The 17,779-nt window shown below is 31.5% G+C and overlaps 1 protein-coding gene across 3 annotated transcripts in view; it reads right to left on the bottom strand.

The window, feature by feature from the left end:
- LOC134724624 (uncharacterized) overlaps nt 1–11,889 on the bottom strand; it is a 29,278-nt gene extending 17,389 nt beyond the window's left edge. Inside the window, exons 1-2 of one of the 3 annotated variants that reach the window (XM_063587762.1) lie at nt 11,656–11,889; nt 1,130–1,208 (exon numbers count right to left, since the gene is read on the bottom strand). In XM_063587762.1, the coding sequence (XP_063443832.1) occupies nt 1,130–1,206 (77 nt within the window). In that variant the 5' untranslated portion in view covers nt 1,207–1,208; nt 11,656–11,889. Of the gene's footprint in view, nt 1–26; nt 100–1,129; nt 1,209–3,236; nt 3,354–11,655 lie in introns of those variants that run through there. The other 2 variants (XM_063587763.1, XM_063587764.1) reach the window with 2 other exon arrangements.
- Nucleotides 11,890–17,779: the final 5,890 nt, after the last annotated feature.

Raw genomic sequence — 17,779 nt, 5'->3', positions numbered from 1 at the left:
ACAGATTAATTATATATGCGTCTTACCCTAGACTTGCATAATTCATGTCGTCAAAATTTATTTCACTGCTGATATCATGAAGAGGGAAGTAATGTAATATATAAATTTGGAAAATTTTCAAGTGAGTTTTGTGAAGTGGATGTCATAGTTATTTTTATATATACATGTATGTGAAAATTGTACATCATATGAATACACACACATATACACTCTATAAATATTTATAAAACAAAAGAAGAAACAGAGTAAACACGTAAACCTGTCCATTTCCACAGTTCCAATGTCACAAAATATTGATATATATTGAAAATGTCTGTGAATAGGGAAAACTTATTCGTCATTTCAGATATAAAAAAAACCAAAATAATTTGGAACACACAGTTTTGAAAGTATTAAATCAATTGATAATTTTTTGTGAAATTAAACAGAAATTGTTTGCGGAAAGAAGGGAGGACAATCAAAAGTACCATAAAAATGTATTTGCAATGTGTCTATAACAGTTAGATTAAGAGGGAAAACATCGTGCCTCTTTCGCAAGTCTCAGTTTCAAAGAATTTGAAAAGCACTGTTGTTCGCCTCTCAAGAGTTCAGTGCAAGTCTAATATTAAAATTAAACAATGCATTAATGGCGATAAACATCTAAGGAGAGTGGAAAGAAATCATGAGGGTGAACAAACTAATAATTGTACGAAAAAATATGCCATTTTTGAAACACTTTGAAAAATAATGGGGAATTTTGAATGACTTTGATTAGCGCATACAAACCTTCTTTTTTTTTTGCTACCTTTGAACAGTGTATGGAACCTTGCGCCTAACGGTAGAATGATTATGATTCTGTTAGTTTATGTTCAAAATTCTTATTTAAAGAAATGACCCTTTTCATCGCCGACGATTACATCCATATCAGTCATAGCTGGTATTTCATATCGCATTCCTTGTATCTATGCTGATACATGTACAATACCAATTAAGGTTGTCAGTTCCTTTACAAACAGCATATGACAAACAGAATTAAGATTAATTTGTACACCTCATCAAGATTAACAATTTGCTATCCGTAGATATACCCTGAAGCATATCCGTTTGTTCCACAACTTGCTGCGTGTTCAGATAATCATATAATACATACTGATTTTCTTCTGTGTAATATTTTGCTGGTTTCTGAGAGTCCAGAATGGTCATGTCAAGTTCTCCCTTCTTGCTCATCCCTAATAAAAGATAAATTTCGATATACGTAACATAGATAAGGCTTATATTATGGATTAATATAAGCTTATTTAAGTAAAATTACGTATGAGTATATTTAGTTTTAATATCACATAAGATGGCAAAGGATGACTACAATAATTAAAGAAGATAGGCAATGTTTATAACGACCACCTATGGAGGCCGCCATCTTGTATTGTTTGTTTGTTTTATTAGTAGTTTGCTTGTTGTTGTTTTTTTATTCAAATTTTAATACAAAATTAAGAACTTACTATTTATTTGCTTTCAAATGATCTTGCTTGGAAATATTTTTCCAAATTGAAGGAAAGTACGAATAAAGGAATTGTTAGTTTTGCAAGGATATGTAACTTTTCCAAAATATGTTCTATAAAAGAAATATAGGGAAACCCGATATATTTGCAGTTCAAGAAATCTTTCATTATTTCGATGTACAAAGTAAAGGGGAAAAAAAGAAATTCCCCTTTTTTGCAATCTATATATAACCAATAACAATAATTAGCATCCATTTTAACATCAATTTCTATTCTAAGATATAGTCATGTTTTTTATCAATATTGCTGTATATGATATGAGAAGTTAAATTTGAACATCATATTTCTTCTGAATAAGGTGATATACCACTATCATTCAACAATTTTTGATTATGTATACATGTATTTCTCTTTCTTGAATAATTGAATAATTAAGAAGAAATTGAAGTAACGTCATGCATTTAAGTGTTTAATATCCATTTTTTAATTAATTTTGATAATAAATTTTATATCTCAACAAATTATGTGATTTATTTGGCTGCACATATTACATTTCCTTCCGTGAACAGCGTTGCAAAGTGCATATCCTAATACCGTTTATCTCATTTTCATGAATAATTGAACAGTTGAGGGTAAACAAAACTCCATCAAAGATACAAGCTTTATGATGTCATACTCCTTTCGTCTACAAGACTCAACAGTGGTCGAGAATCGAATCAAAACAGTTGGAAAGTTCCAACATTTCCAAAAGGTTGTGCGAGAACTTTCTAACGTCCATATATTGCCCAAGGTAGAATGTCAAAAGGAGTATTTCTTTTCAAATCTACAGGCTTTCATGTAGTATTTAGAAATGAAATATTCCTATCAAGTAGCTTCTTTGATTAAAAATTTATAAAAATATTGATTTTGATCAAATCTGCTGACTCCATAACATATAAATCATTGTATATATGAGTACTTTTATATCGAATATATGTAATATGTTTTACTAAAATCAAATCAAAGTAACATTAAAGATTTTTTCCATATTTTTTCACTTTAATGATAAAGGATGCATCGAATGATTTTGAAATCTTTTGAATAGATTTGAATTTTATTTATCCATTAGCAATTATTTGACGGAAAACAAAATACTAAATCATTGTTAAGACAGTCAGTAACAGCTGTTTGACTTTGTCAGTCTGTTCGTCACTCTATCAATAATTATTGATTTTAGATAATTTATGACGCTTTACTATCTCGATTGATGCACAATATTTTTACTTTTTCTTACAATATGTCACATGATGGTTTTTTATATTTCAAAGATCAGTTAGAACGTATCATATTTACTTGACTAAGATAGATAGGCGGTATTCTTGATTTGAGTGATTTCGCGTTGTATTAGTAATTCGTAACCAATATCCAAACGTTTTAATTTGAGCATTTATGTGTGTTTCATACGAAACATGAAGCATATTATTTTTATAGTATATAATAAATATATCAAAGTCTACCATGAAGATAAACAGGCCTTTAAACATGTTGTACATATTGCACCATTTTTATGAATGAAAATCGTTAAATGTTAAATAATTCTATAAAGCAAACTGCAAAAAGAAACATTTTAAGGTTCATATGAACATAACATGCTATAGCATATTTAGTCACTTATCGTGAATACTTTGTTTTAAACTTAAATTTTGCAGCAATTGAAACTTTGTTTTTTTAAATGCAAATACAATTTGTTTACAAACTTTAAACTGAAATTGTACTTACATTTCAAATGTGATTTCTATAATGTCCAAATAAGGTTTTTTTTTTTAAATTACAGTAAAACATGAAAATGATTTTCTTAATTTAATGTTTTTCTGGTTAAAAAATATGTTCCAAATACGTACATTCATATTACATTTAAAAATAGATATACATGAATGCACATCATTTGACAAATTATTGATTAAAGTGGCTCATATAACAAAATAAATGTTTAAATTGCATTTCATAAGTTCAACTAGATATTACGGTGAAACAATACAAAGGTCGATAGGTTATATCATAATATCGTTTTATATCCTTATTTTCCATAATTTAAATCTCATATCCTCATTTATTTAAAGTAATAACCTGTACGCGGATTTGTTACAAGTACTAATACATGACCTTTTTTAATCAACAATGGTTTTGTCTGGTCTTGTGAGATGGTCGTGACTACACATGGATTACTACGGAAACTAATTTCCGGAGTCATGATTGCTCAAAACGTTTATACATTTTATACAAGCACAGGATATTTGTGAATTGAAAAAATCGACAAAACTCATTGTATGTTGTATGGGATCAACTAATTAGAATTGCTTAAAAAGTTTGTGATGACTTTACCAATATACTTCTTCCAGTATGATTGGTTGTAAGTAATGTTGCTGGAATAGGAATACCATGAAGAGGCGGATGCAGGATTTTTGAAAGGGTGGTATAATTTCGGACGCAAGAAATTAATAACGTGTTGTTTTCAATATTTCACATCACTGGGTCGATACCGATGCTGGTGGACTATCAGTCCCCGAGGGTATCATCAACTCAATACTCAGTATTTCGGTACTGACATGATTAAACAAACTTTTCTAAAATTGTCCGTTTATAAATTTATAAATTATTAAGAAACTAAGGTTTCAACTCCCTCAGGCAAAGTTGGCTTTAGATGAATTTGGCTATTTATTTTAGGTATTTTTGACATACAGCTCTTCAACGGTTTCGGTACTTATACATCTTCGGATTTCAAATGTTTAGCTTTGAGCGTTCCTGATGAAGGTAAATCCAGAAAAGCGCTTCGGACGCAAGAAATTAATAACGTGTTGTTTTCAATATATAATTCCTAACATTGATTGCATATCGCAGAGCAAAGCGGGACGAATAATGAGGATGCGTATACCCTCTACATCCCCATTTAGGTTCGACACCAATTAATATTGAATCAAAATTAAAAGGGAAAACTTGCAGTTATCATATATAATATTTACTGCTTTAGATGGTTATTGGTTATGCTTGTTGTTGATGTCGTTTGGTGACTATATATTGCTAATATTCATGTCATTTGGTCTTTGGTTGACAGTTATCAGTATCATTGGTATGATTATACCACTTCTACTGATTTTATATTTAAAACTGTAAAAGTCATCTTTAACTTTGGTACGAGAGGCATCGCTTCCAGCTTCGAGTCATCACAACTTTTTTAAAGAGAAGAATGTTTACTATCCTTACAACACACTCATATTTAATATAAAACACTTTAAGTTAAGTCCATATGATAATATATCCCAAAGATATGATATTTCCGCAGTGATGAATATGTTACCTCAGAAAAAAATATGCTCTACGGTTTCAGTTATAATCGTGTGACTTATGTCACCATATATGAATGTGACGTCAAACGCCTACTTTGAAAAATGTCAAATGTACAAACTTGAGAAATGTAACAAAGAAAATGTTCACAAATTATATTAAACGGACATTAATGTAAAGATACAGTGTTCCGAATTGCTAATTTAATTGAACCGTATGAGCTCAATAACGTTTTATTGCGGTGATTGTTTTCGCATTCTTATTTCGGTATAGGCCACTAAGTGAGTGTAACCGACTTCCAATAGCCTAACAGAATTAAACATTTAATGGAAGATCTCATTGCAATTATATGTATAACCCTTAGAAGCAATTGTATGTTTCCACTTTCTTACATGCTATTTTGTTTTAATCCATAAGTATACAACGGTATTCATGTGTACGAAGTGGTTTTCTGACATATAAACCAAAATTTAAGAATTTCAAAATCCATGTCATTCGCCTAATGATATTTTTGAGTTCACCGATAAAGAGATTCCCTTCTAAAATTACAAAAGAAGATGTAGGTTTCATGTAATAATCATCTTATATATATCTTATTTGCAATTTATGTTATAAAAAAATTTAACATTATAAATTTTAATTTTTAGCTGTAATTGGTACGAGCTAACTTTCTGTATGACTGCGTTAAAAATAAATTGTTATTTTAATTTCATCAATCTGATGAGTCAAACCATTTCCAACTGATTTTGGGAGTTTCTTCTATTTATAGCTGTCGCACCATGTCTCATGACGTTAGGAGAGGTGTTGTGTGCTCACAAAAATGTTTAACTCCGCTATACATCCTGTATATGCCTGCCCAAAATTAGGAGTCTGTAATGTTTTAGTTGTTTTCGATGATTGCTGCTTGTCATATTTGTTTTTCGATTATGGTTTTGCCATAAATCAGGCTGTTGGTTTTCACGTCCACTTTGTTTCACCATTTTGCGTCATTTTGAGCTCTTTTATAACTGTTTATTCGGAATGTATTTAGCTCAGTCGACAGGCCGAATGATATCTTATAGTTGCTTACATGAATGTCATTTGGACTCTGGTGGATAGTTGTCTAGAAGGCAAGCAACACTACATCGATCTTCTTATCTATATATATATTGTATGCGATATATTTGCATTATTGTGTTTTTCACAGTTTTTCGTGGGCAAAATTTTATTTTTTTATATTAATTGGTTCAATCAATTATTAATGAAAAGCAGATTAAAACAGGCGCCTCAAACTTGTAAGCACAAGAGTACTATGTGTTTTTTGTAGGTTTTAAAATAAAACGCACAAATGTAGGCTGGTAATAAGTTTGACAAATACGCATGCATTTTATAAACATAAAAAGGTACCGTTATTGTGTGGCATTATACTATTGGCAAATGTTGTTGAAGGCTTGTGTCATTAAAAAAAACCAACACTACTATAAAGTATTATATATAAGGAGACGAATATATTGCTTAAATCTCAATACATCTAAATGTCGCTGAAAAATCTCCTAATCTCAATATCGATCACTTTGTATCGTTCGTTAAACTCCATGGTTGCATGTCTTTTGCTAACATTATGAACAGTCTGACTAGCAACGTTCCAAGATGTTGAGACATCAGTGTGTGATCTGAACGAAACACGAACGACAATTACTGTAATTATCGAATAATTAAGACAAGTGCTTTAAAGATACATATGAGACAATCGGATTTACTAATTTATATCTTCGGCACATGTAATTGCTATGCAAAATCTATAGAATTTGTACTGAATGCATTAAAGAATGTAATGAAAGACGTCTCTTCAGAGTGGATAATTAAGGCTTTGTACGAAGACAGGTGAGAAGAGAATCCCAGTTAAATCAATACTATTAATGTTGTGAGGCTGTGATCTAATGGCATTAGGTATTTACAATGTTAGTCGAGAATTTACGAAAAACTAAGGATTTTCTTATCCCAGGCATAGATTACCTTAGCCGTATTTGGCATAACTTTTTTGGAATTTTGGATCCTCAATGCTCTTCAACTTTGTACTTGTTTGACTTTATAAATATTTTGATATGAGTGTCACTGATTATTCCTATGTAGACGAAACGCGCGTCTGGCGTACTAAATTATAAGTATGATCAAATGACAAAATAGCGATCTTTCTAAGGCAAGACAATTTTGCCCGTTTTCCTGCAGCCATATTTTTGGAAGATAAAATGAATTGGCTTTCAGCGAAAATTATTCTTAGCGCAAGTCGGACCTCCCAAGTACAACAATAAGAATACCACATTAACGACTGTTTATATTCACACTACTACCATGTTATACTTTGGTCAATACGCGTTCATAATGTTTCCAGTGAAATCTTATAAACAATGCTATAATTATGTATTCTATTGGAACAAATATTGTATAATCTTCATTCCGTTAGGAACAATTAATGCAATATTTTGTCCCAATGGAAATAATATTACAAAATATTTATTCCGTTTAACTGAAACTTTATTATGAACCCTCAATGACGTAAAGACTTTGCAAACAATGACCTACGAAAATATGCAACTTTCCATTTCGTTGCCACGTCAAATCAAAGTTATGAAGTTTCGAGTTTTGAAACAACAGACAATTCAAAAGTATGAAGAAGAAAAAAATGTAATATATAAGCATTGATCTCTATGTTCAAAGGGATTCGCACTGTTCATTGTCAGATGTCAGTTGTCAATGCAGGCTGTACTCGTAAGAGCTGTTTACTTCTTTCGCTTTAATCCCTCTTTCAAAGATCATCTTCGCAAACAAACATCTCATTTCAATAATTTATCTTTTGAAATCCCCCATCCTTCACATCATTCCATTTAGAAGCCTTTCCTATGTTTTTGTGTAAAATAGTGATAGCATTAAAAAAAATTGTAAATGTAATATCTCTTGTATTCTCACCAAACATTTCAAAGCGCCTTAAAATAAGGAGATGTGATAAGATTGCATATGAGACAACTTCAAAGACCGAGCATTGAAGGTTGTATGCAAAGTTGCTTGTTAATATACTATTCAAAAGGTTGAATGAAATAGTGATGAGAAAAGGTTATCAAAATAGAAACACATATATGCAGACAATGATCAAGAGCCAAGATCATGACGTGTAACTTTTGTCAGTCATATAAAGTATACTTTATTTGTAATATAGTGGTTAATGTTACCGTTTTATTTAAAATTAAGTATATTAAAATCATTGATTGATACATTCCAAGTTTTATGACAAATAAACTGATTCATGTTATATTAAGTATCATTTAAGATCGAATGTGTTTTTTTTCTCTCTCTAGTCTATTGATACAAAACAACAAAAAATAAAAAATAAATAATCTTTTTGATGTTACAAGATTTGATGAATAGAATGTCATTTCAGACTCCATTGTAATCTCTTCTTCAGTATTTATTTATAACTGAACAGATTTTATGTAAAAAACAAGTTAAGTCTTCTTGAAACTAAATGAATAGTACAACAATCTTACACAAAACTGATGGGTCTCAAAGGTGGTAGAAGGGACTAAAAGGGGAACAAGATACCAAAGGTACATTCAAAAACTATAAATCGACGTAGGCAGGTAACACCATGAACAAAAGGAGTACTAAGGGGAAAACAGCGGTGAATGAGGAGGCACTACATTAATAACACTAACCCAAACAAAATCGTGGGAGGAGGGGGCAAATGTTCTTCAGAACAGTATCTAGTTCCCAATCGACCAAAGGCAACCATCGTGTTAATGATAGCAGGGAACATATTTTATTTTTTGACACCATTTAAGGACAAGAGAACACGATTGAAGTTACGACAAATAAACCATGTACGTTGTCATCTGTGACGCAAACATTCCAAAACATTCATTCAAATCATGATGGGGTCTGTTAAGTTTTCGACGGAATGGCTTCAATTTTAGCATTTAGACTAAATAAGATTAATTGTTTGGTGTTTGATAAGTCATAAGTCAATGTTGGGGCTACTATACTGTTAATACAGTATTATAGTTCCAGGTCAGTGCAGGAAAGGAAGAATCACTAACGAAGTAAACACTCATTTCAGTTGGCCCCAATATGCGAACTTGTTAAAATATACGAGTCTTTGCGTACTGCAAAGGCATTTCCGTGCACTTCAATGACAAAGAAGGCATAGTGTCCCCCAAAAAAAAGTAACCTGGTTTTGTTTCTTTTTGAATTATTGTTAACTCCTTTTCCGATGCATCTGCGTTAACAGTTATTCACATAAATATATGATATGTATTATATGATAATGTGAGAGGTTTGTGCTTCGTTGTCGACATAATGTGTTAAATATATCTGCAAGCTATCGACTTATACTTAATATCGTGAAGTTATTACTTAACTTTGAGTTCCAATCATGGTGGGTTATATAAAAAAGATGTGGTATGATTGCCAATGAGACAACTATCCACAAAAGACAAAAATGACACAGACTTTAACAAATATAGGTCACCGTACGGCCTTCAACGATGAACAAAGCCCATACCGCATAGTCAGCTATAAAAGGCCCCGATAAGACAACGTAAAACATATGTTCATGTTGCTCTATGTGCTGTATCTGCTCCTTGTGAGATTTTTTAATATAAAACTTTGCAAACGTTATGTCTTTAAGGTACTCAATGATGGAATGAACCAAACATTTAAGTGAAGGTGTCCAAACTGACGGCAACACAGAGAGCGAATAGAATATATCACATTTCATAACTTAACTCTTCTACATATTTTAGCAGTTGATCATTTAAAGTTTCAAAAAGAAGTACAAAGGCTTAAGGCATCGACCTTATTGAGAACTTGTCTTTGTTTCATAAGAATTATTTACAGACTTGTAGTTGACTGTTCTGGACTAGCAAACTTTTGATTTGGAGAGTACTAGTTACAATTGTTTAAAAAAAACACGAATACCGGTAGTCCATTTAAAATCAAATTCTACGGTTTGTGTGTGTGTGCATGTGTGTCTGTATATGTTTGCAGTGTTCCCCGTTTGTGCGGACAGACTACAAACTACAATCGTGATAACTAAAAAAGATGTCTACAGACCTGTAATGGTTCTTAAAGGAATCGAGAACAAAGACATATAATTTAGTGATTTGAGTAACAATTACCAGAGTTGAAACTAATAATGATGAACATGTTCAAATGTAGGTGTGAACATGTGTGTAAAACAGACTGAAAGATTTATCAAACACAAAACGTGTTGTTAATGAAAACATGTTGTAACTGGTTCTTTTATTGATAAAATATTTACGTGATATTATCAAATTATGAACATAGATTTAGAATGTGTTTGTCTTGATATGAACAAGGAATTGTATTTTTAGATATATACAATTCATGTATATGACAGACTTTTTATTTACTTTTGCTTCTTTAGTTTTCTAAGCGAATTTTGTGTAAATCGAAGCAAAAACGGTGCGAGTGATCTTTTGAAAAGAATATCAAATTGGCTGTCAACAGCAGAAATCTTTATTACATAGCACTTTTTAACAATGTTACTTTCAACAACAATTTTATCGGCATATTATTGCGCAATAAATTTGGTTAACACTTTATTTCACAAATCTTTATACTTTTGTCCATTCTTCAAATATGAAGATATTTCATTAAGTTGTAATATAAAAAAGAAGATGTGGTATGATTGCCAATGAGACAACTATCCACTATCCACAAAAGACCAAAATGACACAAACATTAACAATTATAGGTCACCGTACGGTCTTCAACAATGAGCAAACCCCATACCGCATTTAGTCAGCTATAAAAGGCCCCGATAAGACAATGTAAAACAACTCAAAGGAGAAAACTAACGGCCTTATTTATTTTTAAAAATGAACGAAAAACAAATATGTTACACATAAACAAACGACAACCACTGAATTACAGGCTCCTGGCTTGGGACAGGGACATACATAAATAATGTGGCGGGGTTAAACATATAAGCGGGATCCCAACCCTCCCCCTAACCTGGGACAGTGGTATAACAGTACAAAATAAGAACGAACTATAAGAATCAGTTGAAAAAGGCTTAACTCATCAGATGAACAAAAATACAAGTGGACGTGGCCGGGTACTCATACATCCCGACACAAAAAGACACAATGAACAGATCTGAGAGTACTCGCAGTTATCTGACAGCTAGTTCAAAGCCATTAACAACTAATAAAAAAATCATGCCTCTAAGACTAAGCAATCAATCCGTACACATCCAACATACAATGGATTTAGTGTAAAGACGTCATAAACAGCCAGAGAAAACATGACCTTGTGCAATGCAAGTTGGTTTTATGAATATATTTGGACATTTTATATGCATTGTTAGTCAAACTATTGATATTTTTTGGTAGTTTGCTCTGACAGTTTTCCCAGTTGACAATGAATGCAAGAATTCAGCTTTGTTTGCATTTGGATTTGTTAATTTGTGGACGCTGGCACATAAACTTCTTTTTAGTTAATTAAGAAGAAATTTGAAACTTTTACATCATATATGAGAAAAAACATTGCATCAATACAACAGTACAAATAGTTTATTTACGTCTCTCCATAAACATCGCATCGTCCTTCATTCTGCATTCAATCAAAGAACTCGGCAGTAATTATGTACTGTTATTGCAGAAGTAGTCTTAATCAACCAATGTAAACACAACATGAATTATTTGCAAAAGAATGATAAACAAAGCATAGCAATTTGTAGATTTGTAGAAACATAACTATCATTCAGTAAAACTAAAGACGTGTAGCAATCAGCTGTCTCCAAACATGTCAATAAAATGTCACTACATAATCAAATTCTAATAAATTTAAAGAAACCTACCTCTTGATTTCTGTGACACTGATGTTAATGTTAGTTTTATATCTCACTACATCGCTTTCTTGATTAGCGTTGAAAGGAATAAAAAGTGCAGGTATTTCCCAAAATGTAAACAATCTCAGAATTTACATAGCTGTAACGCGGAGATGGTGATGGTATTGATCTATAAAAAATCAATTCTTCCAAGTCAGTTTCATACGCAACGTTTGTACATAGCATTGTTAATTTCATAAGGACAGATGTTACCCAATCGATATAAGTTTTGAAGAATTTATCACATATATAAATCAGGGCTGACGTAAATAATATAAGATCACTCTGTAAAGCAAATTTAATCAACGTGGTCTAATGACAATTACATAACGATATAAGTGTTTATAAGTATGGATCATGGATAGAATCCTTTAACATCTTGTGGATTTGGTGTCTAAACTTTAAAAGATTATGGTAGTACCGGATTCTAGTTTTAAAATGAATTGTACAAAATCGAACTCATTTTTTTTTTTAATCAAAGGTAGAATGTTGTGCATAGCAGAGACATGCCATACAATTATTATACGTCTCTGGTAGTATGGTATATAAGTCAGATCAAGTGACATATAGCTTGCAATCGTTGTATACACAAAATATGATTGACCTTTTGCTTCTTACTTTTAACAAAACGTTGACCAATGAACCATGAAAATGAGGTCAAGATCAGGGATGAGCTCCGTCAGATGGACATGTATACATAGGTATCTTAAGGATCGTTTTCAACTAATGATTTCAACTAGGTTTGGATGTCATTTGTATCCGTATTAACAGTCAGAAACTCATGGGTGATTGCAATTTATGTCGTTATGGTATTTTAAAATCAGATAAGTAACATGAACGAATAGCACATTGAAACTGTTGATAAATTGTCATAGTCTATATGAAGTTGTCAATAAATGTTATCTTTTGTCACGCATTTTGTGTTTGACTGATCTGCGTTAATTTTATAAGATTAAATAGGTATAACTACCTGGTGCAATTGGATTAAAGATCATCTATGCAAATTTTAAACATCAGACATAAAATGTCATGCTATAGATGAAAACCAATGGAAAAGAAAGGCAAGTATTTTTAAACCAAATAAAACGGACCGCTGGAAATGGTAAACTTCTTTTTATATCAAATATATTAACAGGTTACAGTTTCACAAGTTCATATATTTAAGAGTCCGCTGTAGCTTTCATCTTTAAAATATATACATACTGCCCACCACTCCATATATCAATATGAATGTGAGGCGGGACATTTTAGCGAAATTTTGAAAATTATTAGGAAATATTTTAGCGCCGACATTTATACAGAACATGTATATCACCAGATTATTTAGTTCACTTATATTCTAGATACATTGTACTAATATTAGTCTATGTATAAGCGAAAACTTACCTAGTTGAAGTTAATCACAAAGATCTATACGATGTATTGCTATGAAAAAGACATGATGTTGAACCCCTAAAAGTGTATATCAACAGCTTGTCTATTGTCATTAGATTGTGCGTATTGCATGTTTCAGTCGAAAACTGAACATGTTGATTTTGAGGCAAACGTTACGAAATCTATGAAAGACGTTTTCATAAAAAAAAATCCCTGAAAACTGTCTTGTATATGTCATCTAGCTCAAGCATAGCATTTCTTGATCATCATAGGTGGATTTGTTTTTTGTAGAATTGTTCAGGTCCAACCGTTGCAACAAGATAAAATACGTGTCGAATTTGAAGGATATCTCACAAAATATTAGTAATTGAACACTCACTTTTTTCCGCCTTTAAAGCTTACTTTGGGCTGAATTTCATATCGCCATTATTTTAATAGTAAGGTACAGATGATGTATCAAAAGCACATTACGTATTTTTACTGGGACATAAAATGTAACATTTGAGTTAACTTTTTTTACCTTAATTGTTGTATTAAAATGAAGGGTCCTCTGTCATTTCATGATAGGGATGAGCAGCTGAACGAGACATCTATTACCATATTTTTTAAATACATTAATTACACAGTACTCTATCATATATCTTTTGACAAATAATATACACATAGCAATCACGAACCATAGCAGTATTTCATGCAAGCCTGATACATTTAGATTGTGCAAACAGTTTGAGCATTTCATGACAATATATATACGGTGGTTTCAATGGCACATGCGGAAAAATTATAGACATCTGATTAGTTTCAGATCCTAATGATTCAATCAATCATCGACCCTGTAATATATTTCACACATTAACTTCTAGACCGTATCGTGAAGCTTATAATAATGACCCTTTCCAGAGGTACAGCCCTACAACATATAACATAGTAAGCATAGTAAGTGCTTAAACTGAAATGTTCTCCTTTTGTGTGATTTGTTGGAAGTAGTCAAACAATCATTTTAGATCAAAGCAAGATAAATCACAGATTGAATATGCGAAAACATATGATTTTGTCAGTTCAGCATGCTCAGTGTTCATTATAATTTGCATATAGTGTAACAGTTACTTCCCTTATCATCTGCAGTTTTTGGAAATATACACTCTCTTCCGTTACGAAATTTTCAAAGAAATTCAATTTACCTTCAAATGCTTTTATTGTAGTATTTGGGTTTATAAATATGTATAAAACTGTAATATTGATTAGACTAATAAAAAAATCATGTAAACAAAGTAAAAATGTTTACCTTTATGTAGTACTCAGTTTGAAATTATAGAAAAAGATTGTTTACCAAATGTAAATGTGATAAAACTCATGTCGGTGATAAACCGTATGTGGTAAAAGCAACTTTTGCAAATCCTACCTGTTGTAGGATAATAATAACTATCATAACAAGCATAGTCCAAAAATTAAGAGGCAAGCCAATAAGCTGAGCCTAAACTCGAAACTCGCATATTGGTAATGTAAAATACATAATTTAAACAAATGACACTTCTAAAGTTAGGTCATCGTGACGACCCTGACAGCTCATTATCAACAGATTAAGGGAGGGAGGGTTCAAAAGACCTGTGGACATTTAGACTGATGGACAGATATGTGGGGAGTAGGGGAAAAAACACATCTGGTGAAGATTCATAATTGACTAATCCACCTTCAAAATTATTGCTTAAATTTTCAAGTTATAAGGAAATTTATTAGCACAGCAACCAAATAAGTGACAGTGTAACATTCTGAGTCTCTTTTGACCATGCAACTGAAGCATAAGAATATTTCCTAATTAATTAATGCTATTAAATTAGGAAAATTGTACAATATTGCAAAGTTAAGGAATCAACTGAGAATTTGGGCTGTATGATTTTCCCTTTCCTCTTTATTTCTACAACACACTAAAATATTTCTTGCTGTATTGTATATGAATTCACTTTCTGTTGAATGTACTTGAATCAAGTTCGAACTACAAGTATTTCATAAACTTTAAGTTAACATAATCAACATGAATGAGATGACAGGCCAATGAACTCTGTCATCTCATTTAAACCCTCCAATCATTCTCACACTTAAGAAAGTTGACACATTGATAATAGTATCTGAGAAATGTACATAATCATTAACCAGATGCTCCACAGGGCGCAGCTTTATACAACCGCAGAGGTTGAACCCTGAACAGTTGGGGCAAGTATGGACACAACATTCAAGCTGGATTCAGCTCTAAATTTGGATTGTGATTAAATAGTTGACACAGCATAGGTTTCTGACACAGAATGAATGTAGTCTAATGAACATAAAAATTTGTTTTTGCCTTTTGAGTAATTCACTATGCTGTTGAATATTAATCCTCTAAAAAAAATGTTTGAAGAAATTTTCCAATTGAAAATTTCTTGCTATTGCACAATATTTTGCAATTAGATATTTCTTGCTATTGTACAATACTGTGCAATTGAAAATAATTGCTATTGCACAATACTGTGCAATTGAAGATTTCTTGCTATTACACAATACTGTTCAATTGAAGATTTCTTGCTATTGCTGAATACTGTGCAATTGAAAATTTCTTGCTATTGCACAATCCTTAAGATAATAATTTTGAATCCTGATTTGGACCAACTTGAAAACTGGGCCCATAATCAAAAATCTAAGTACATGTTTAGATTCAGCATATCAAAAAAGCCCAAGTATTTAATTTTTGTTAAAATCAAACTTAGTTTAATTTTGGACCCTTTGGACCTTAATGTAGACCAATTTGAAAACGGGACCAAAAATTAAGTATCTGCATACACAGTTAGATTTGGCATATCAAAGAACCCCAATTATTCAATTTTTGATAGAAATCAAACAAAGTTTAATTTTGGACCACGATTTGGGCCAACTTGAAAACTGGGTCAATAATCAAAAATCTAAGTACATTTTTAGATTCAGCATATCAAAGAACCCCAAGAATTCAATTTTTGTTAAAATCTAACTAAGTTTAATTTTGGACCCTTTGGACCTTAATGTAGACCAATTTGAAAACGGGACCAAAAATTAAGAATCTATATACACAGTTAGATTCAGCATATCAAAGAACCCCAATTATTCAATTTTTGGTGAAATCAAACAAAAGTTTAGTTGGGACCAAAACTCCCATAATCAATCCCAACCTTCCTTTTATAGTCATAAACCTTGTGTTAAAATTTCATAGATTTCTATTTACTTATACAAAAGTTATGGTGCGAAAACCAAGAAAAATGCTTATTTGGGCCCCTTTTTTGCCCCTAATTCCTAAACTGTTGGGATCTCAACTCCCAAAATCAATCCCAACCTTCCTTTTATAGTCATAAACCTTGTGTTAAAATTTCATAGATTTCTATTTACTTATACAAAAGTTATGGTGTGAAAACCAAGAAAAATGCTTATTTGGGCCCCTTTTTTGCCCCTAATTCCTAAACTGTTGGGATCTCAACTCCCAAAATCAATCCCAACCTTCCTTTTGTGTTCATTAACCTTGTGTTTTAATTTCATTGATTTTTATTCACTTATACTAAAGTTATTGTGCAAAAACCAAGAATAATGCTAATTTGGGCCCTTTGTTTTGGCCCCTTATTCCTAAACATTTAGAACCAAAACTCCCAAAGTCAATCCCAACCTGTCTTTTGTGGTCATAAACCTTGTGTCAAAATTCATAGCTTTCTATTTACTTAAAATAAAGTTATAGTGCGAAAACCAAGAAAATGCTTATTTGGGCCCTTTTTAGCCCCCAATTCCTAAACTGTTTGGACCAAAACTTCCAAAATCAATCCCAACCGTCCTTTTATGGTAATAAACCTTGTGTTTAAATTTTGTAGAATTCTATTTACTTCAACTAAAGTTATAGTGTGAAAACCAAAAATATTCGGACGACGAAGACGACACAGACGACAACGCCAAGGTGATATCAATACTAGTATACAACCAAAAAATTAAAATTTTTGCAGTCGTGTAAAAATTAACATTTGAAAAATTAATCATGAAAATGAGGTTCATTAAACATGCATGCTGTTAGACAAGAACAACATTTTTTTTCAACCTATTTTCATAAGCAACCGGATGTGAAATATTATGATTTGGTGGTATTACATCTGTATCTATAAAAATAATCATAAGAAAACTGAACTCCAAGAAAAATTCTGAGCAGAAAAATTCCCCAATCAAATTGCAAAAGCTCAAACACATCAAACGAATGAATAACAACGGAATGGAAACAGACCTAAGCCCGAAAACTTAACTGATATATTATGAGGTCAAGGTAAAGTAAGCCTTGTCTGACTGACATGTTAACCTTACATTTATTAAATATTTCAAATAAAGTAGTCTTATTACTCATTATATCTGAAAAATATTCTGTGATAAAAAGAAAATACTGTTTGTTTAAGTTTCATTTTCAAGTTTTACCTATTCTCTGCTTTTTCTGACCACTTGGATTTTTTTGTTGAATCAGCATGTGATTCTCATTCTATCATTGGTCAAAACTTAATAAAAATGTCCATGTTTCTTGCTTTTCTCTAAATTCCTTAATGACATCACATATTAAGAACATACTTTTGATCTTAACAGCTTGTGCAAATTTATAGATTAGTCAATATGCCTGTAGGCTATCTGGGTAGCTCATGTACTTTTATATCATTTAGTTTAATATGTATACTTATAGATTATCGTTGATTATCTC

Source organism: Mytilus trossulus, chromosome 7 (assembly GCF_036588685.1).
Source record: "Mytilus trossulus isolate FHL-02 chromosome 7, PNRI_Mtr1.1.1.hap1, whole genome shotgun sequence".
In the NCBI taxonomy this organism is placed as follows: Eukaryota; Metazoa; Mollusca; class Bivalvia; order Mytilida; family Mytilidae; genus Mytilus; species Mytilus trossulus.
This window is presented reverse-complemented; position numbering and strand designations above follow the sequence as displayed.